The sequence below is a fragment of the Thermobia domestica genome, chromosome 8 (genome assembly GCF_964235325.1).
Source record: "Thermobia domestica chromosome 8, izTheDome1.hap1.1, whole genome shotgun sequence".
NCBI lineage: Eukaryota > Metazoa > Arthropoda > Insecta > Zygentoma > Lepismatidae > Thermobia > Thermobia domestica.
In genome coordinates, this window is record NC_137461.1 from 46,547,932 (window position 1) to 46,570,075 (window position 22,144).

The 22,144-nt window shown below is 35.1% G+C and overlaps 1 protein-coding gene across 1 annotated transcript in view; it reads left to right on the forward strand.

The window, feature by feature from the left end:
- Positions 1 to 85: 85 nt before the first annotated feature.
- APC7 (anaphase-promoting complex subunit 7) overlaps positions 86 to 22,144 on the forward strand; it is a 37,818-nt gene continuing 15,759 nt past the window's right edge. The window contains exons 1-9 of the mRNA XM_081768415.1: positions 86 to 250; positions 3,389 to 3,608; positions 5,275 to 5,456; positions 6,999 to 7,114; positions 10,284 to 10,467; positions 13,786 to 13,989; positions 14,933 to 15,175; positions 17,819 to 17,947; positions 20,245 to 20,390. Of these exons, the coding sequence (XP_081624541.1) occupies positions 182 to 250; positions 3,389 to 3,608; positions 5,275 to 5,456; positions 6,999 to 7,114; positions 10,284 to 10,467; positions 13,786 to 13,989; positions 14,933 to 15,175; positions 17,819 to 17,947; positions 20,245 to 20,390 (1,493 nt within the window). The 5' untranslated portion in view covers positions 86 to 181. The remainder of the gene's footprint in view (positions 251 to 3,388; positions 3,609 to 5,274; positions 5,457 to 6,998; positions 7,115 to 10,283; positions 10,468 to 13,785; positions 13,990 to 14,932; positions 15,176 to 17,818; positions 17,948 to 20,244; positions 20,391 to 22,144) is intronic.

A 22,144-nucleotide genomic window follows, 5' to 3' on the forward strand; every position in this document is an offset into this window, starting at 1 on the left:
TATTTTCTTCACAATAGTATTTTTTTTATGTATAAAGACATTGAATTGCATCGCTACATCGCAATTGCTACGGGCTAGCGACGCGATGCGGTTTTTCTGTCACCAATTTAACCCATTGGATTTTTTTGGTGGTGGACTTCAATGTGACAGGAAGTCGTTATTGTGAATTTATTATATAAATATGGCTCAATTATTTGATCAGATTAAGCTATTGTTTGAACAACAGTTGTACACTAATGTGGTTTCATTAGTAAGTTCTTGTTCCTTAATCATATTATCATAGAAACTAGAAAGGGAAGTAGAAATTTGATAAAAATCATATTAACTATAATATTTGGTCAATGATTTGTTGATCCTTAAGTTAAACCGTGCAATTTTACTACACGGATCCATAGTATAAGTAGTAATAGAAGTAGGAGTAGCAGTAGGAGTAGTAACGGGTTAGAAGCCCCGCAGGGGTTCGTCGGGTTCTGTTCTTGACATAAAATGGGCAAATTAAAGACTTCTAAATTTTTTCGGACCTTGTACTATCTGTAGATCCGTATAGTAAAACTGCACGTTAAACAATTAGAATAGCTCGTATCAGGATCTTCGTTAGGGTTGCAGATGATAATCCATCCCGGGAGGATTACATTGAATAAGTGCACAGTTTACAAAAATTGTATTTTTTGTTTACATGTGTAGTATTACTAGTGCGAATGCATTACAAGTGCTGTAGGAACTCGTATCACTTCGAAAATCCATGTGCTTTCACCACCTTTACCGATGCTCCTGCCTCCTTTCGGACGTGCGATCCCACCTGCTTTGTTTTGCTTGATTGGTAGACAGCATTCGTACTTTTAGTGTCCACCTAGCATAGTTTGCTTTGCGTATTTTGAGCTATAATTTTCATCATACATATCTGGAGGCTTTATACGCAGACTAAAAGAAAATTGGGCTAAACTGCCGCAGATGGCGGCCCTGGATAAAACTCACATGAATGTGTTTTCAGCGTTGGGCTTAAGTTTAGAGTTGCCCCTCCAGTACAGAGTTGCCCTTGGACTTTGCAACACACAAAAAACAGTGCTTAAAGTATTAAAAATTGCTACATTTCACTTAACTTCAGTACTCCGTGGGCTTCACACAATTTTAAAAGGTTTTCTTCATTATTTTTGCGCATCAGTTACACCTGTTCGCCATATTCGCCATATTTTACAACTACCATGCTGCTGAAACCTTCCGCGAATGCTTCCGCATCCGGCAAATAGTACTAACTTCCATATATCTTTTCTCGTATTAAACATAACTCTCCTGCCGAATTTACATTCCTAAACATCAAATAAAAACCTCAAATTATCATTTCTTACCTCATTTCTCCTGTAAATTTTCCTGGTTTTTATAAAAAGCGGAGGGGTAACTCTAAACTTAACCCCAGCGTTGTATTACAGCTTAACCTTTTCTTACTTACAATAAACCCTGTTTCATTTCTGGCCTTTTGCTATTCACTATTAATCACAAATATTTATTTTCATGCTTGTTTTGCTCTTTCCTATATGCGTATACGGTACATCAATATAGTATTAATGCCCAAAATTAGTACCTTGCAAGCTACACACTACTCCTTAATAACTAAAACAATGTAGACGATTAAATAGCATGTCTTTTTCCAAAGGGTAAGGTTAAATTTACATTGAAGTTGTACCACCCGAGCGTGACGTAATGTCATGTGCTATTTAGTCCACTTTGCACACAAAACTTTATTGATAAAGAAGTGATTTACTTACATTACGAAACATAACTGAACGAGCATCATCGAGCGAAGGGGGTTTGAAGTTCCGCAGGGCACGTTTTATTCGACCTTGATTTTACAACAGCTTATATATATCTTAAGTTAGTTAATAACACAGTGGGTTTGAAACACTGTCAGATTGTGCTCTACTGCTATCTCACTTCATATCGCATCAGTCCGCCAACACACAGTCCACAATTTAACTTGCGTTTTCTCCCTTATTAATCACCCTAGTGATGACCTTTCTAACATTTGTTACTCTTGTTATCACATTTAGTATTATTCTGTTCATTTCTCTGTAAATTTAGCATTTAGGGGCCGCCATCTGCGGCAGTTAACCAGAAAATTGTATTTTTTCAACAATTACATCTAGTAACCCCGTCGATTATCGTCAGTTTGCCCAGCGCAGATCAATAAGAAGGAGATTAATGAAAGAATTACAATTTTTCAGCAATTATTTCGAGTGCTATGTCTAAACTTGACCTAACTGAACTATATATTTTCCGTATCTACTTGTAAAATTGTGTGGTCCGTAGAAAAATGGCATCAAACACACTATATTTGAGAGAGAGAAAAACAAATGGAGAATATATTCACATCATTAATTAATCTTGTTTAATATTAAGTATGAGATTAATTAGTTTCTTTTCTTTTTTTTTTCTTTCTTGTCTACAATTGTTTATACTGTACATAGATGATGTATGTAATTCGGGACACCTAAAAGTATTAATTTATGATAAATTTAGCTTAACTGTTATCATAAGACTTGGTGAGGTTAGTTACTTTTAGTTTTCTTTACACTCTACTAGTTTATTTCATATTCATTGGATTTACTCAAGTGTGATACATGACACATTTGTAAGGATTAGGAATGAAACAATATGGAAATAAGAAATAGGAACTGTGCTTTTTTTTCTGACGAAACGCATCGCAACTGTACACCGTACCGACACCATTTCCTGTTTTAAAAATACTGTTTTCTCTAGTTTACACTCATTTATATTTTTTGTATTTATGAGACGAAGTTTTTACTTTAAATCAATTTGAAGAATTCTATGCAACAGTTGCTAATTCCGTTCTCTTGTTTAGACTTCGATGCTTGCCTTCGCAGCAGCTTAAATTCTGTTTTAATAAAGGAGCAGTAGTTCGTAGTTCCTGTGAGTATCTTCAGGAAACCCGGACATAATCTTTTTTCTAAAACACACTAAGAGCACATTGCGATGTCTTTAGCGAATCTAAAAGGGAAGGTTCTCAGATGCACGTTATATCGTGATTTCATTTAAGTCATTTTCGCATGTACAGAGAAATTCTGCAGTAATGTTCATCAGGCTAGTAGGACCTCCTCCCACACAGTTTAACCCTAGCAAATAGGTTCGTTCATTACTGTTTTGATATCTTCATTCTGCAGTTGATACCAAAAGCAAGAACAATCTGTAAAAGGTGAAGATATGTTGGAAAATACGTTAAAAGTTTAGAAGTTGCTGTAATAACATAGTCATAGTGAATATTTTTTCTCCAGGGAGAAATGAAAAGCTCTGAATAGAAGCATATAAAATTTGCAAATGATCACTGCCCAATTGCAATGAGCGAGTTTTTCTTACTGTGTTTTTAATTTTTCAGGCCAGTTTGGTTTTGTCTGTGAGTGATCATAATCCAGACCTGTTGACCACGCCAGCCAAATTTCAGACATATGTTTACTATGGTGATTCTCTATTCTACCTTGGCCAGCACCGGAAAGCTGAGTACATGTATCGTAAAGCGTTGCAGTTTAAGAAATCACTGTTGAAGTCCAAAGGAACTAAACCTCAAGACTCTCAGAAGGAATTAATGCCAGATATTGGTAAGTGATGTATGTACGAAAATATTGAGTTGGGTGTGAAAGTTCATGTTTGTTGCTTTCAACACTTTTTCGTGATCTAATTAATCAGTTATAATTGACTAATATATAACATTAGAGCTCGGAGCCGTGGCATTTATATACATCGAATAATTATAAAAATGTCCTTCAACGAAATTAATTCGTGGGTGTAAATTGTGTTGAAAATCATTTTTACATGATTTCACAAGAAGCTAGGTAAAATATTGCGTTTGCTCTATGCGTTATATAAAGATAGTTAATTCTTTGTACGTCATTTATCAAAAATTCCCTGTTTGTACCTTGTCTGCTACACAGTTCGGAATTTCGTGAGAATAAGGTACCATTATAAAATATTAATGTTTTTATTTTATTTACGCAATCATAGAATACGTAGAAAATAAAGTTTTTTTTTTTTTTTTTGTTTTTTACATCATAATTTACTTTAAAAAAAAAAAATGCTTTATAAACTATCATCGCAAATAGAAAACTGTACTTACGAATCATATTTTATTAGGACTCAGATAGCAGAATTAAATCTGGAGCTTCTTTAGATATAAGCTGGAACTACATAATTAACCTAGAAAAGGCCACCAAATCCGCGTAAAAATAATTTAATTTTCTCTTTAATAATTTTTGTAACAGTTTTTCAAATTTTTCTTCAGGAACTGGCTACATTGATATGAGGTGAGGTACTTCGAAGAATTGTAATTTTTTCGAGTGTCAACATTTTTCATATAGTGTCTGTAAATCAAATTTCATTTATAGTGTAAATACGAAGAATAATTTTTAGAGCTCAAGTTTAAAATTCAAACAATCCTCAAATACAAGGAAGAAAGCATAGTGACGAGTATGAAAATACTTTAGAATCTTGATATTTTCTTGAGAGGTCTACCCTCAGTAAGCTTCTGTTGCAAGAAAGGGAGATTTAGAATACGAATTCAAATAAAACAATGCAGTGTATGTATAAATTTTCTATATACCAATGTACTTTAAGTCACTTAACTGCTGAAGGAACTAAACTAACGTGTAATTATACAACTATTAAATTAAACTCAGAAATGTGTCGAAATATTTGTTAATGGTAAACAATTTGTGTTTACTGAAATAAATAAGTCGCTGATGAAAACGGGGATTTCCATTGAAAATTCCGGCGTTACTGAATTGTTAAGGGGGTCCCTGATTCGATCCCCGTCCAAGTAAGTTTGTGGTGGACATATAGGGTCCGTAGGTTTTCTCGTGGTCCTCCCGTTTCCTGTTACGGCTATCATTCCACCAATTCTTCCATCGTCACTAATTTGCCTTAATCATCCGTCTCCCGTAGCCAAACAGACATAATCATGGAACGTTGAACTAAAAGATTTCATTTCAGTGAATTTTTAGATTGTTTCTGTGTTTAATTTAATAATTGAACTCATTTGAATGTATCGCATGAGCATAAATATGAAATGTACTGAATTGGGTAGACGCCTTGACATAAAAATGTAGGGAGGCGAGAAGAAAAACGTTAGAGAGAGTCTAGTGTGTGTCTTCCAACAATTTTAAGTGGAAGTTTGCCTCGTATTTAGGCAATTCGATAAGTTATTTGGATTACTTTTATTTCTTTAGCTATTAAGTATTTTATTATAATTACTGTTTATTTTTTCTACAGATATCAAATATCAGATCCATTTGTGTCATGTTAATTTGAAGCAGAACCATCAAGCTATAGTCATTCTGCAGTCTATTCCTGGCAAACAGAGAAATGCTAAAATCAACATGGCTCTTGCTAAACTGTACCAGCAAGGAGGAATGGAGAGGTCCGCCATCACTGCGTATAAAGAAGTGCTTAGGGTACGTTAAGATCATTCATTATGTAACGTACCTTGTTTGTTACAGATCGGTTGAAAAATGTCTTAGTTACGAATTATATATTTCTCTTGTTCTCTTATTTACCTAAGATTTGTTATAACTTACGTATTTTGTCTTCTATGTATTTGGTAACAATTATTATTATTATTGTTCTCTGGTTGCGTAGTAAGAAGTTTATTCTATGTGGCTTGCTGTTCGACGTTCTTTTCTTTATAAGTTGTCAGTATTATTTCCCATTTATCTATTTAGTCAATCATAACCAAGTTGCACACTCAGAGAATTCGAATGCGTAGGAGAGAGAACGGAATGAGGCTATCTCATATGGAATGAGGCAGTACTCTATACTCGTGTTATTTTTTTTTTTAATTCCTTATTCCTTTCTTATTTCTTATATTTTGTGTTGGATTAATAAGTATGTTTCATAATTTAGTCTTCATTTAAGTGTGTTGAATGTTTTCGAAGAAAATTGTCTTTAGATAGGAAAGGATAACAATCGATTGTATTCTATTTCGATGCCTAAGTCGTTTTAAGAGTAGTCCGTGTTATTGCACAAAGAAGCAAGATGGTATAGCTGCCGAATATTCAGACAATCTCTTCGTAAGAATGAAAATATCTGTATTCTTCACGCCGATGGAGAATTGCTTGTGTTTGTTATTTAAAGTTTAAGTATCAGTGTGCGCGTAAATGAACTGTTCGGAAGGATGAATTAGAATGGGTAAAGCCAAATTGTAGTGAGGATTTGTTCGACCGCATGGGACTTTTGGCTGGTATGATGTTGCTTGCAGTTTTTGGCTGGAATATAGTGTAGCAGCAGGTTATTTTCCTGCATGCTTAGATTTATCCATCGGGATGTTGGATTGGACATCAAGTAAAAAGGATGCCGGAACGGAAAGGAAAAGGTTTGAAGGGATTTGTGTGGGAATATCATGTCGTTGTACTGTCGTCGTTTCATTGGACAATAACCTATCCGAATTTAACGTAATTAAGAATAGCTTTGGAAAGAGTTAGTAGATTGACTGCCAATCCAAATTAAATAACTAATTAACTAATCGTGTCATTTAAGTGTAACATTAACTACGTTCAGCCGTGTAACGTGGGTTCCTGTCACCACAGCTTGGCGCGTCCTCAGGTTGCGGATCGAAGAGAAGGCCTCTAGATATAGAGGTTAGCTGCGAATATACTGAATAAGCAGTCGCGGGCAGACGACAAGGAGTGGTTCTCCAGCTTGGGGGTTTGGGTAAGGCTAACAACCTCGTCCTGTAAAAAAGGCACTTGTTCAGAAATATTCACAAAGACCTCAAACAAGGACTGATAACTTGGCACGACTTCAGCAAAAGAAAATGGACATCAGGTTTGGAACATGGAATATTAGAAGTCTTCATAGCGCATATCCAATTCGCTATAAAAGAAAACTTCCTACATGAGATGAATTGACTATCATTAACAGTGCAATATTGTATGTAGAATTTCATTTGTGACATTTCACTGATTTTTGTATTTTTTTACTGAATATTTTACAAGCAGGAATGTCCACTTGCGTTGGAAGCTGCTGAAGGTCTGTTGAGTCTTGGAGTTCTTGGAGCTGAAGTGGCCTCGTTAATGATGGAGGGAACAGGAGGAGGCCATACCAATATGGACTGGTAAGAGAAGCTTTTTCCCAATTCCTGTCTGTTTCAATTATACATCAAGTATATCATTTATTATTATTTTTTCCTTAAACCAGATCCAATTTGTTGGGAAGGAGAGAGAGAAAGCAGATTTTCCAACGCTCCTATATTTAACGAAACCTCGTACATTTTTGTGGTATTGCTACTTCCACTTTTGAAAATAGCATAAGAAAATAAGGTGTGGGTGGTTGGAAGGCCTTTTGTCTCCATAGTAGAGTGGTTGAATGGATACTTCTGTGTTTCGTCCTTTTCTGGTTTTTGCCTAAAGATAATTATAACAAACAATATTCAGTTAGCCAAAAAGTATTCATACACCTACATAATGGAACAAAAAATAAACGAGTTTCGTCATATTCATTAAAATGTTCTATGGAGTAGTGATTTTAAAAACTTATAAATAATTTATCTAGGTGTATCAATATTTTTTACACTAACTGTAGGCAAATAATTGTAGAATATGTTACACATAGTCAAATCTTACCTTAAAAGCACCACCTGCAGAATGTTTACATTTTTATTTTATTTTACATTTCAGGTAGTTGTTCCAGGAAGAGATTTTTTAATTTCTACCTATTGAACAGTTGAAACGTTCCTTCCAATAGGTAGAAATATTGTTATGTGAGTTTCTTTGTTCCTTGTTCTTTCAAAATGTTCCAAATGCACAAATGTTTCAGGAAATAATTGAAATGTTCCTTTTTCATAGCTTCTCGGAACCTCCTATATTTTTTCGTCGTGATTTCCTATATTTTTATTCATCAGCATTGGAAAGCCTGAGAAAGAGAAGAAGAATTAGTAAGAAAAAAGAAAAATCAAAGAAAAAATGGTAACTGAGAAGCTTCCGACGGGGTGAGTTACTGAAATCTGGGCTCAAGTACATTTCTGTAGTGCTGTTTTTCGTGCGCGTGTTTCCAGTTTCGGTCTCTGGTGGTGACACGTGTGTGTGTGTTCCATCGAAGTGTTTCAGATTTTTGAAGTTAGTATTGATCTAACGTGGCAGAATACTGTGGGCTAACAGATTATTCTGAAGTTTTCTATCTTGCCGGCATTTTATCTTTTCTTGTCTTTCTCATGAGTATGATCCGTGACTTCGAATTCGAGTATACTTGATTATATTAGCGTGGAATCCAAGTTTTTGGGGTCATTGAGATGAACAGTAACACTTATTCGATGACGTTTAAATCCAAATTCACCCCTTTATGTTCAAAATGGAACCTATTCTCCCGTGTGAGGAACTGGTATTCTGCTAATTTTAACTATGTTCTTTGCTTATAGATCCAAGTAAGTTCCGTTAATTATCAAAATTCTTAATAAACTTTGTTAATAAAACAATTTTACTTATATCGTCTGTTTATAAAATTTAAAATCTTTATATAGCCTCGCTACTGAAAGGGACGTTAAACTTAACTTAAAAATTGAAATGAACGTAATCTTGTTTGTGGATGAATCACGCCCTAATGGCTAAACTTACCTACATGAATTTGTGAACGAGGTCTTTACCATGTTACTTCCATTAAAATGCGTATAGTAGGAGCAGCGGGAGTTTATTTTTCTCGCGAAGCTCTTCCGTGGCTAAGCGGTTAGCGTACGCGCCTTTGGCGTGGGAGACCCGGGTTCGATTCCCGGCGGGAGCTCATGTGGTTCGGATTCCACGTTAATCAGTAGGTCCACGTCTCATATAGCCTCGCTGCTGAAAGGGACGCTAAACTTAAATCAACTCAACTCAGCAATTATTTTTCTCGCCACAACAATGGTTTAATTAATTGTTACAGTTAAATGTTATCCGTTTTTCATTGTTACGTGTCATAAAATATTTTTCATTGTTTTTAACGAAGGCTTTCAACATGAACCACACCATGTCAGTTAGGAAATAGGAAAACAAGTATGCTGTGTCAAACGGCAGAGAAAGAGGAAATCACACGGAAGCGATTAGACAACACAGGAAACAAGTGAACTAATTACACTTGGTTCGAGCATGTTCCCACTATTCCATTTCGATTAAATTATGCAACCTGCTGTGGGAAAAGCGAGTCCATACATACCTTTCAAGTATTTCTCACAAACCTGGTTGTCCGCACGAAGAGTGGCCGTTCACCTAGTCTTCAATATTTTTGCTGGAAACCGTCAACTTGCTTCACGGAGTATTGATAAGACTTCCAAGATAATTTAATATCCATAAATGTACTCACTATCCAGCCTTCTACATTGGCGAAACTACTAACTCTTCTTTGAATTGCACCAACAATCACTGATTCTTAGTGGCTTCACGTAGCGTAGTCTTTGACGGCTTCGCCTTTGGTGCGAGTGGTCCCCGGTTCAATTCCCGGTATCCTGAATGAAGTTTTCGTGGGTTTTCCTCAATCATACTGGGCCAATGTCGGGATGATACCTATGATACAGGTCCGAGGCCGCGTGTTTCTTTCCCTATTCCTTTTTTCCTTCTTCCCTTCCTCAGATAATGTGCTCGTCGAAGGACGCCATCCCTCATACGTGACGGGTTTAATTCCGTAGTTGTCGGTAATTATGTCTAAAAGAATAAAATCACCGGCACTTCTACAGCACTCAAATTGCCAGTACATTTGAATACATATTCTCATAAATATCCTCAAAATCCTTCGCCCAAACGATCATCCTATCTGCAAACTGCCTTTGTCTTAACCGTCTGTAATACCCGGCCACAACGCACTCCTTTTGTTCCCATACATTTTCTTTTATTTCTGCTAATTTCCGTTTATCAATTCGTGGCTCTTCTGTACTCTTTACCGTTCTACATGTCCATTAGTTTTACCTTCTTCCATTAAACTGCTTGTAGCCTGATAACTATCGTATAACCACACATTCTAAAATGACACCCATCTGGACGTTTTTCATCTCATTATTAATTAATTTATTTATTTATTCCTTGTACTTCTTCCTCTTCGTCTCTGATGTAACGTTTTAGTGACAGAGCTCATAGTGTACTGTTCTACTAGTATGAATGTTTTCAGTACATTATTCATAAACGTTCAGTGTCTTACAAGCCTTACTTATATATTATATTCACCCGAACTGTATATATTCAAAAATGCGAAAATGTGTTAACTAGTTTTGTAAGTAATACAGTTCTTTCACAGATAATTGACTAGTTCCTTGTCTGTTTTTGAAGGTTAAATTCTTGGATTAGAGCACATGCTCACCTCTACGGAAGGGAGTATAACCAAGCAATTGCTACTTTTAAGCATCTAGATGAACGTACTGCCCTTCGTGATAATTTGAATCTACTAGTTGCCATGGGCGAGTGTTATTACTACGCAGGAGACCACAAAAATGCATTACTTGTTCTTCAGAGGGTATGTATTTTTTTAAACTTTTTTTTTTTGTGTGTGTGAATAAATAGAAAGACTTCACAAAAATAATTGTACATATTTTATATAATTTTGGTTCTCGCTTTTCGTTGTAAATTCTTATTTTTAGTACGTAAATATAAGCTGTTAATGTTAAGAGTGTACATACTTAAATATTCAACATTAACAACTTATACACAGAGTGAAAAAGTGAAAAAGTTCGTGACTGGACCGGAACTCGAACCTGGAGTCTTCGGCGTACGGTTAATGCATCGGCACGGTACGCCGAAGATCGCAGGTTCGAATCTCGGTCCAGTAATGAACTTTTTCACTCTTTGTGTATTATTGAATTCGCACCTACAGAGGATTTGGTGTGTAAAAATAAGTTTAAATCGGTTTTTTCCTCCTTTCGTTAATTAACAACTTATATTTACTGAAAACAAAATTCTACAATCAGAAGTAAGCTCTCTAAGTGTTTAGTTCAACAGGTTAAGTGAGGAAAAGTTATAATTTGATACGGTTATAATTTATTACATTCAATGCAAAATGACTCTGGGCCTTACGCGAATCGCGCATAGAAAACGGTCTAACACTGTACTTTCGTACACAGTGTTCTTTTGTATTGAACAGATATATGTTTATGCATGTGCGTATCTGGCAACAGTGCATTACTGCTCAGGAGCGAGCTCACTTCATTGTTGATTTTAAGATGACTTGGTCAGGTTGACCATCTATAGGTGTGTTATATTTTTGTACCCTTGGTGTACTTTGGTGTCAAATATTTTTGTAGTGTGTATTTAATATGCACCAAAATTTTTAAGCAGTGAGGGGGGGGGAAGCTCATATTCACGCGTGGAAGAATGAAAATGTCCCAATAAAGACGATATGAGAATGCATAGGTCGAGCAAAATCAACAGTTCTGAAGTTGCTGGCAAACATTTTCACTTCTCTACGCATGAATACTGGCTTTATCCTCATTGCTACAGAACTTTCCCTGCATATCGAGTATTCATTACAAAAATATGCAATACCAAAGTACACCACACAAAGACACAAAGATATCGCACACACTATAGAAGAATGTCAACCTTTCAAAGTTAGCTACAATAAACAAGGAAGTGAATTCGCTTCTCGGCAGTAATGCATTGTTGCCATATACGCATATCCGTAAACATTTTCCTCTTCAATATAAAATAAGACTGTGTACGAAGATACAATGTGTTAGATCATTTTCTGAGTCAGATTCACATGAGGTTCGAAGTAGAGAGGTTCAGAACCGGTTCCAGATCTGGATCTGAAATCCCGGTTCCAGAACCGGATCTTAGGAACCGGTTCCAGACCTGGATCCGAAAGCCCCCAAAGACCCGTAAAGGAAGCATAAAGTTCACCTTCAAAAAAAAAAAAGGCAAAGAAGACCATGCACTTGTGCCTTCCCCGCCCAGACCCGCTTGTGCCCCCAGAAAAAAATTTTGGTCCACCAGTGGGTGTTTAGCCAAATGAGTTGGCCAGTTTGCCTGTTTAGCCAATGAGTTTGCCAGTTACCCAGTTTTTTTAGCCAAATGAGACAAGCTGCCGCCGCCTGGGCGCCTGCCTGTCGCTTCCACCATTTCATCTAGCATACTGTTAACAGCCTGCCAGCAGCTCGGGTTTAGCGTAGGGAAGGTCACAAAGTTTCGGTTCCAGCGGAACCGGTTCCACGACGAACCGGTTCTTGGAGATCCGGTTTTCAGAGCCGGCTCCGGTTCCAGACCTGGATCCGAAAAACATGTTCCGGAACCGAATCTTCTAGAACCGGATACGTTCAGATCCGAAAACCGGTTCTGGCCATCCCTAGTTCGAAGCCATTTTGCGGCGGGTTTGTTGTTGTTATTACTTATAAACAGTATAGGCTATTATGTAACAACAATTCCTTATTATCAACATAAATAAAACTTAGGTGTAAAACATTCAGCTTACAAGCAGGAAATCAAATTTCCGCTAGTTCATTTTTTTTTTCTGTTTTCGTTCCGTTCAAAATTTTATTTTTATAACTGCTAAACTATGTGTTTGTTTAGAATACTTGTAATAATTTATATAAAGTAGTTTTCATGTACACAGATCGTTAGACATCTTAATATAATATTGCAAAAAAAAAAAAAAAAAAAGTTCAATATGAACAGTCTTGTATTTCGAATTTTTGTAAGTCACCCACATGGTTTCAGTTTTCTCTGACAATTCGGTAACGTCTAACAATTGGACGCATTATTAATGTTTTACTCATCCTGTGAAGAAAGTAGATAACCTCCCTCTTTATTTAGTTATTTATTTAACGTGTGTTGTACAGTTAATCATGTATATCGAGGGTGTCTACTGATACTGAAAATACTTGAATTATACTGGAATTTAATTTCGATACTTGAAATATACTGGAATTTTGATCCACATACTGGAAAAATCATGAAACATAATTTGTCAACAACTTTTTTGTAATTGTTTTAATAGTCTTAGAAACAATTTTGTATCCATTGAGATTGTAAATTTTTCCAAAGCAAGAGTTGTATACATTTAAAGCAGTTAGACATTTAAAGCAATTGTAATTAGACATTTGAAGCAATGGGTGGAGTGAAGGGCTGTGAGGGGAGTTGAGATGCCCTTTAAAATTTATTATTTTGATGGTAAAACAATTACAAACCTGAAATCATCAAGAGTGTGATTATTGCAAAAGAATAAAATAAAGAAATAAAAATCATTGTATTAGATACAGGAATTTTGCTGATATACTGAATATACTGGAAATATACTGAAATTTTGAAAATGAAACTCAGTAGACACTCTGATATGTCTTATTTTAGGCCTTTATCTTTCCTGTGAGTAAAATAGTAAACGGAATTCTCAATATTGACTTTTCACTATTTAAACGAAATAGGCTTCCGAAAAAAGTTTGATGCACATACTTTTTCTAAGAAACCTATCAAAAAATTCAAGTTGTAAAAAAAAAAAAAAAAAAAAAAAAAAAAAAAAAAAAAAAAAAAAAAAAAAAAAAACCAGGGAATATTAAGTACGGATTTGTACTTTTCAGAATCCATTTCTCTCTTTACATCACGTACATGCATAGTAGATGAGAAATTGCCTATCTGGGGAAAATATAGTTGTTCTTTTATATCATATATAGACCAGGAAATTCGTGCTCGCTGAAAAAATCAGGGAATTCGTGCTCGCCAAATAAGTGGGTGCCGTCCTGTTTTTACTGGGATTGGATTTGCATTTTGTCATTGATGCCTGCAGAAAATAAGTTCACAGTACTTTTCCACTCAAGAATTTAAAATTTATTTTTTATTATTTTAGGCACATTCTCTGGATCCACACCTTCAGCATGGATTGGATATTCTAGCAGCACTTCTAGCGAAAGAGCGAAAGCTAAAAGAATTAGAAAAGTTGATCTCTCCTAGTATATCTGTGTCAGAGTACGGGCCTGAAATTTGGATAGCTACAGCATATTATGCATTTGCATCGAAGAAAGACACGAAAGCTGCTTATTTTGCTCACAAGGTAAGTCGTAATTATTATAGAACTTGAGCGAAAATTAACATTGTGTTAATATTACATGTGCTGTATTTACTCGAATATTTTCACCTCGTCGAATTTTAAAATGTATGGCTAAGATTCTTGATGGTACTAATAATCGCAAGGTACGTTTTTGGACAAAAAATAGAAACATCAGTAGACGTTTTTTTTTCAATTGTTATTTAAATTGTAAACAATAACAATGATTACAGAATTTTGACAATGTAAAGTTCTATTGTCAATTGTTTATTTTTTTTTTTTTAGTTCAAAACATTGTATCTAAATTCAAGCATAGTATTTTTCAGAATAGATAGAGATATCGGAAACACGGTAGAAGGAACGGTAAAGATCCTTCTAAGACATGACTTATTTTGTAGTCAACGATGAGTCGTTGGTTTGGTAGTTGGGTGAATTTTCTGTAGTGATCTTATAAGAGATGTTTGTATCCGCACAAGAAAACGGTTTCTCAAAGCTGACACAAATTTTAAGAGTGTGTTTATATTTGAGGGTGCTTAAATTCGAATAAATACGCTATAATGTAAGGTTGTTGCACGTTAGTGGATTTCACGGTGAAACATCACACTGGAACTAGGTAGAAAGAACGCTTATTAATTGAAATTGGTACCATTAGATGGTTTGCATTTCTCCCAATGAGATATTAGTGCATTTTCATAGAAATTCGATTTTCTGAACTGAAGCAACCCTCAACTGTTTCGTTTTTGAACAATTTCCTCACCAGAAAGTTGTCTAAATGCATAAAGAAGTAGTAGCTAGTTAGTGACAATAATAAGTTTTTCTATTAACATTTCTATTGATGAATCGAGGCCGCCTTAGTCGTACTTATATATATATATATATATTTATTTATTCCAGTTGAGTGCAGTAGTTCTCAGCATTCAGTGTTTCTCAGTTCAGTGTTTATTTCTAGGCGTGTACCATAAATCCAAGAAATGTAGAAGCTTTGATACTGAAAGGCAATATATTGCTAGACATGAAGAAGTTCCAGGAGGCGGGAATGCATTTCAGAGAAGCAATGCAAATTTCTCCTCATCGGTATGAACCCCACAAAGGACTAGTTGATTGCTATATTGCAATGCATAGGCTAAGGGAAGCGCTTACAATTGCAAGCAATGCATGCAAACAGTTAGGACAGACTGCTAGGGCTTTAACAGTAAGTATTTACTTTGTGAACATGGTAGGTATTAAGTGCAATTCTCAAATCTTAAATTTCCTTATATTTGTTTTCACATAATGGCCTAAACTCAAATATAATTTTACTCCGCAGTTCCCTAATGCTTATAAAATATAAGAAGATAATGATAATAATAGAACAAAATCATAACTTAACTGCTTTCTAAAATAGCAAGTCAATATATTTCAGGCAAATCTCTTATGTCCGTTATCAAGACGGAAGAAAGAGAGAAAAAACTGAATTCATTATTCAAATGGAAAATATGACGCAAGTGTTAGAAAAACAGATTGATTAGGAATTGTTGTTATTACACTATTGTACTAGGTACTAGAGCCTTTCTATTCAACTGTGCCCCTTCTGGCGCAGCTGTCGATGTATGTGTTCCCGTACCTCCCTCAAAAGAGGAGGTACAAGTTGATGGGCCAAGATCTTTCAAGTGTTGGATGCGGAAGCGTTGCCACAATGAATTATTTCACAGACTTCGCTGTGTTCTGTCTTGATTAGCCATTCTAAGTAGCCTACGATCTTCACTCGTTAAGACCAAACGACTGAATGACAAATTGGCAACACAGCTGAGGTCATTCAGTTCTTTTCCCTAAGCAAAGGGAGGGTTTCATTCGTCAGAGAGTTGGCGGCAGTGGAGCCGAAGTATGTTTCGCATATTTTCCAAGGGCACACCTAAAATAGGCTCTAGCTAGAAATCTAGATCCTGTAAATAGCAGAAATAGAATAAAGTTGAAATTTGGAGCTAAATTTCATAATCGTTAAGAAGACTTAAAAATTGGATGGGAAAAAAATCTTTGGTATTTTTCAATATTTTCCGTTAGGATGTAGGGATTAAGTATTGCGTAGATTACAGAATAGTTATTTCACAAACAATACCCGTTTAAACACATTAACAGCAAAAAGCTTTGAGATTACATTGCTGCCTGGCGCAATACAAATAAATAAATAAAATAAAATAAAAAAAGTCGACGCGTTGATCATCATATACACACATGGTATACCAATGATACACAAAGAAGACAACCGGAGCGTCCTCGATGCTATATGGCCAGCGTACACGTCTTCGGCGCTAGAGCCCCCAGTTCTACTCTCGGCGGGAGCTGATGTTTAGATCCCACGTTAAGCTGTAGGTTCACGTCTCGTATAGTCTGGGCTGAAAAGGGTGCTAAACTCCAAACCAAACAAAGAAGGCAACCTCGTAGGCTCATAGCATCAGGTATACACCATCCGGTATATTCAAGACAAAATCTTTGGCAAATACTTTTCGAAATCCGTATCCGTAATTTTAAATACATTATCTACAATAGTGACAAGTCAAAACATATATTTGTGCATTTGTAAATGCTAATACATCAAATATGTTACTTTAGATGGAGCAGACAAATATTTTTTAGTAACATTCGGTTGTGTGTTGTATTGTTTTGATCAAATGGTATTTCCTGCCTTTGAAATAGTGGAAATAATAAAGTTGTTAGAAGAAGAAAGAAATAGTATCTTCCAAGTGACAACTTAGACGTAGGCCTACTGATTAACGTAGCATCCGGACCACATGAGCTCCCGCCGGGAATCAACCAGGATCCCCCACGTTAAAGACGCGTACGCTAACCGCTTAACGACGAAGGAGCTCTACATTTCTAACGAATTTCGCACATGAAGTACATGACAAAAATCTGAATGTGTGAAATGAACGCGTTGCTTTACTAACTTCACACTTGTACTTTGTAGTTTGTTCTAGTTTGTAGTTTCGTCCACGGCTTTGTATTTCATTAGCTACTAGATAAGTATAAAACTGTTGGTGTTTTAAAACTGCCGCCAAGGTCCTACAACTGTCCACAAAAGAAGTGTAGTTATACCAACATAATTAGTGTGAAAGATTAATTATTTTACTTTCTTATGTCCTGTGCATGAATCAAATTTGGTGATTTTTTTATTAGATTTTATTTTTTTTTTTAATTTTTTTTATTTTTTTTTTATTTTATTTTATTTTTTTTTTTTTTGGTAGGCTTGGAAGAAGGTGATCTTCCAGAAATTAAGAAAATTTTATTCACATTCAGGACACAAGAAAATAAGAATATCCGTATAGTTAAAATATGTTTTTTGAACATTATTTAAATATACGTAGCCATCTTTGACTGTCTTGATTGTTCCTATGTTTATCACTTTCCATGGCATCAAGATAATAGAGAATTATCTCACTCACTTTATTCGCGTTAATTTTAATCGCGAAATTTGCTTTTTATAGAAAGTTACTTTGGAGTGTCACATGATTAGTATTATCTGAGTTGCTCCATCTTGTTTTAACTGATCATCTTGACAAAAGTTTTAAAAACGCATATGTTTTCTCGCAGTAGATCTTGTTCTCAAGAATGTATTAAGTTCTTATGTATATCCATAAAATTTCATTACCCAGTCTCAAGTTAGTGAAGACTGCGTAACTCGTTCACGTATCTGTTCATGTTTTTAACCTTTCGTATAACTTAATTTATGCGAAGTAAGAAGTGAATATTGTAGCGGGAGGATGACCAATGGCATTTAATTTTTATAAAATGGTAGCAATTTTATACTAATTATACAAACTCATTCTTCCTCTAAAAAAGTTATTTTGCATTCTTCCAGCTGTATGCTACAGTTCTTATGAAGGATCCAGTTACTGTGATAAAAGCGAAAGGCTTGTTGGAAAAAGCCATAGCTCAGGATCAGATGTACTTACCCGCTGTATACCTTCTTGCAGAGATTTACGAGCAGGTAAGAGTTGAATTTTTTTGTTTAGATTATGGTAGGAAATGAACAGATAAATTGTAAGTCGGATTGAATTTATTTCATTTAGAATCAGTAAGTTTGTATTTTCTTGTATTAGGGAAGCGAAGCTCGTACAAAAATTTGAAAGGCCATAGTATGTAAGCTAGATTCGTATATAGTGGTTTAGTTTTAAAAATTTCTTTTGGTTTCTACGCTTGCTCGTGCGATTTCATTGTCCATTTAGTTTTTTTTTTTTTTTTCTGTAATACCTAATAGGTGCTTGTGTTAATTTTCACTGCGGCGCTGTATGTTATTATGCTGTTATTCTGTCTGTCAATCTAGGGACAAGCCAGGTTATATCTACTTGCAGTCGGTCGCATGAGTAACTACCGATTTTCTATAAAGAATTGACTCCTTCATCAAAGCTGCATATTCTGCAGTCCAAATACGCACTTAATTCTTACTTATAATAGGAAACTTTTGAATGAAATGTATTTAAAACTATTTGAATGTTGTTAAGCTTTTTCTTTCGACTCACTGGTATTAGAAGTGCAACAGTTGTAACAAATTACAAAATGATCTTTCTCGGGCTGTCAGTCGACAGAAACAACAGTAGCAACTGTTGCTGTTTCCCAGATAGGATATAGATGTGTAGATAACAATAATGTGCTACCAATTGTGTGATGCTGTCACGCCAGCATGACCAGTATTTATTCGATTCTGTGTAAGTTCTATGCTCTGTTCAGAGTTTACCTTCGAGAGCAAACATAGAGTTATCTATTATTGTATTGTATGAGGGTGCAGTTATTCGTGAGAACATCACAAACCATATAATTCTGCACATATGAATTTCATTGCGTATATTTTAGTTCTAACATTTTGACTGAAGTCATGATCTTAAATTTGTTTCTTTATGAAATAGAAGGTTCATTGTAGCAGAAACGAAAGCCCGCCATTGGATTCTGTCGTGAGCCAAACCGATTCAATCAGGACTACTGGTACCTCCTCTCTAAGATCATCTGTGTATTTTACTCCCATATTCTTGATCTATTCAAACGGATCTTTTGCACAGGCTTCCTACTAGCGCTCTATGACCCCGCGTCCTTCGGATTTTTCAGGGATGCGTTCCGTCGATCTTTGACTTTTTGATCTGTAATTATTATGTATGCAGCATGGGACTCTGTCAGCATTCCAAGGTAACACATAACAAAATTTGTCGATATATGAACATCAAATCTTCGCCCATTGTCGAGACAACCAAGGCAAAAAGAACTAAGGTAATTTTATTTGTATATGTAAAACTGTTTTATTGCTTTCCTCTTAGTCAGAGAAACTGTCTCTTTCATCAAAGCAATGAAGAAGCATGGCTTAGTATTGTAAGTTAACAAAAGTTGAAATATAAAAACAGAAACTGCTATGTTATCTATTCCTAAGGAAAGTTATCTCCATATAGCATGCTTCAAGTTATCAATTATTTATAATGCATTTGAAATAACGCCAAAACAGTAAATTTTGCACTGAATTTGAATCTCTTGCAAGCCGTAAAAATTTTACAGTATAAAAATGACGTTCTGCCAAGTCGATTCCCCAGGATTTAAGTGAACATAATACATGGAAATAATTTTACTTAGAGATAGGTAAGAGAACAATTCCTATATTTATATTTTGTTAATCTACAACACTAACCCAATCTTAATTGCTTTAAGCCTTACTTGTAAAAGCATTTAAACTGAGAAAAAGCACTCGAACATTGGTAAGTTTAATATACAGTTAAGTGTGAGTTTTTTTTGCATACAATAACATAATTTACGTGTTGCCTTGTAGTTTTTTTTTTTTTTTTTTTTTTTTTTTTTTTTTTTTTTTTTTTTCCGAGGGTGATTAAAGACTTAATGTCCGAAACGTATCGACGTGTTCTCTTGTATCCTATCTGGGAAGTCTGAAAATGTAGTCTTCCAGTTTTGATTTTAGTTTCCGTGTGCTTAATTCCTTTAGTACATGTGTCGTGAGTCTGTGCAGTGTGTTTATCTATTTTTTAGATTAAATTAAACTCAAAACTTCGTTCCCGACAAAAAAAAGCATTTAGCCTACGTTGCTGTGTACGTGTCTACAGGATGATTTTTACGTCTATGCTGCACATCAGTTTCGATTATGCTCTTATACTGTAGATTTTCAGTTTTATAACGCTATTAGTTATTAAAATTCTAATAAAAATAACCTGTTGAACTGTTCTGATCTGTGTAGAAATTTTAAGGATCCTAGTTGTGGGGTGATTCATAATTGTATTGTAAATAAATATTTTTCAGGAAATGATGTTAGATGCTGCAATTAAGCTTCTTCAGAAGCAAGTGCAGATACAGCCTACATGCAAACTTCATCAAATGCTTGGAGATCTTCTGGCAAGAACCCATGAAGAAGAGAAAGCGTTGGATCATTATAGTATAGCATTAAAGTAAGTTAATTATTAATCTGTCAATAGAAGAGTAATACTATTTTAAAAAAAGTGCTTTTTTCTAATTATAAAATGAAACTTCCTTCAAGTAAAAAGTCGATGATACATACACTATTTGGAAGAAATAGAAGGTTAGACTCAATTATGTCTTCGGTATACATGCTGAGGATACAAAATAATAACCTTTGTGAGGAGTTCACGTACTTCAAAAAATTACATAGTAAGGGAAGTTTTCAAGTTAATTTTTACGAAAGTAAAATATCCAATTAGATAAATTATGAGTATCTTTATTGGATAGCTGTTGGAAATACTGAATATATATCCAATAGTAAATTTTGTAAAATATCGGTCAAGTGGGATTTCATTAGCAAATTTATGCAATCTGCGATCACAGGCAAATGCCAAGATGCTACCTAACAATGGTCCTAAACTGTTTCCTTCCTTCCGTTTCTTCGGATAGTGTGTGCTCGGCGAGAGACATCATCCCTCATATACGTGACGGGTTAAATGGTCTCTTAGGTGCCGAAAGCCCAGAAATCCCATTCCTAATTCTAATCAAAATATCCAGCAAGCGTTATGTGACAACTGCGAATTATCGCAAGTGGAAACAAATCTTACGTTGTGTTGTAATGAGGCCTCTGGATAACCTTAATAAAATAAGGAAATTACAGTCGTACAGACAGTCGATCGGTTTATACCTGACTGATTCGGCAACGTGTCTGTCTTCTGTGTAGTAGCACCCTAAACATAAAACCGGTGCCGTTATCAGTACACTGTTAGAAATTACAGGTGCCGAAGTGTCGTGTAATTGGTAGTAAAACGCCGTCGAAATTATATTACCGGTATTATGTCATGGCTCTCTTCCACGCCCATTTTCCATACAGCCGAATAGTGAAAGTATAGGGAAAACGTTTATCCATCAAGATTTGAAGTTCTCCCAGGGTTTCCAGGTAAAGTGGTGCCAGAATTCTACTATATATAATCAGTTTGTCTTTCTTTCTTTAAATATAAAATTTGAAAAATCGTTGTCTTTATTTCATTTAAACAGAATTAAAGTAATCTTCAGCAGGCTTTTTCAGGCCCTCTTCTATATTTCCGCCACTATTTATTATCTTTTTTCTTCATTCAAATACCATTTCAAAGCTACTTCTTAAATCTATTTTAGTAAAATTATAGATCATAAGAGTGTTGATCCCTAAAATTGACGCTGCCCCAAAATTTTCTAAAGGACGCTGTTTATTCATCTCAGGATTTTTCTTTTTTAATAAATAAACTTAGAATAAAAGTGATCGAAGACACACTTCTCCCTTTGGCATTCGTGTTCCTTAAAGATGGAAGATCGAGACTTAAAAAACTTAATTATTTTCAAATAACTTTTAATTTTATTTAAACAATCTCTTTAGATTCTCTCGGAGATCATTGAATTAAATTGTAACGAAATAAATATTATATTTACTCTGAAATACAACTTAGTGATAAGCTCTCAAATACTTTGTGTAGTTTTCAAATGACTCATTCTAAGATGGAATGTATCTGTTCGCAAACTGCTGGGTAGCTATATGTCAAGTATCGCTGAAGCTTGATTTACTGCATCTCCTTCCCAAAAACTAGAAAAAAGAAACAGTGGTCAGAGTATAACATTCCTTTTCATTTTTTCACAAACATCACATTCACCATATCCTGGCATCTCTAAAGAAAATGTGGGTCTGGAAAATCATAAACAACCGCGACAATCTTGAGAGGGCGGCGAGCGC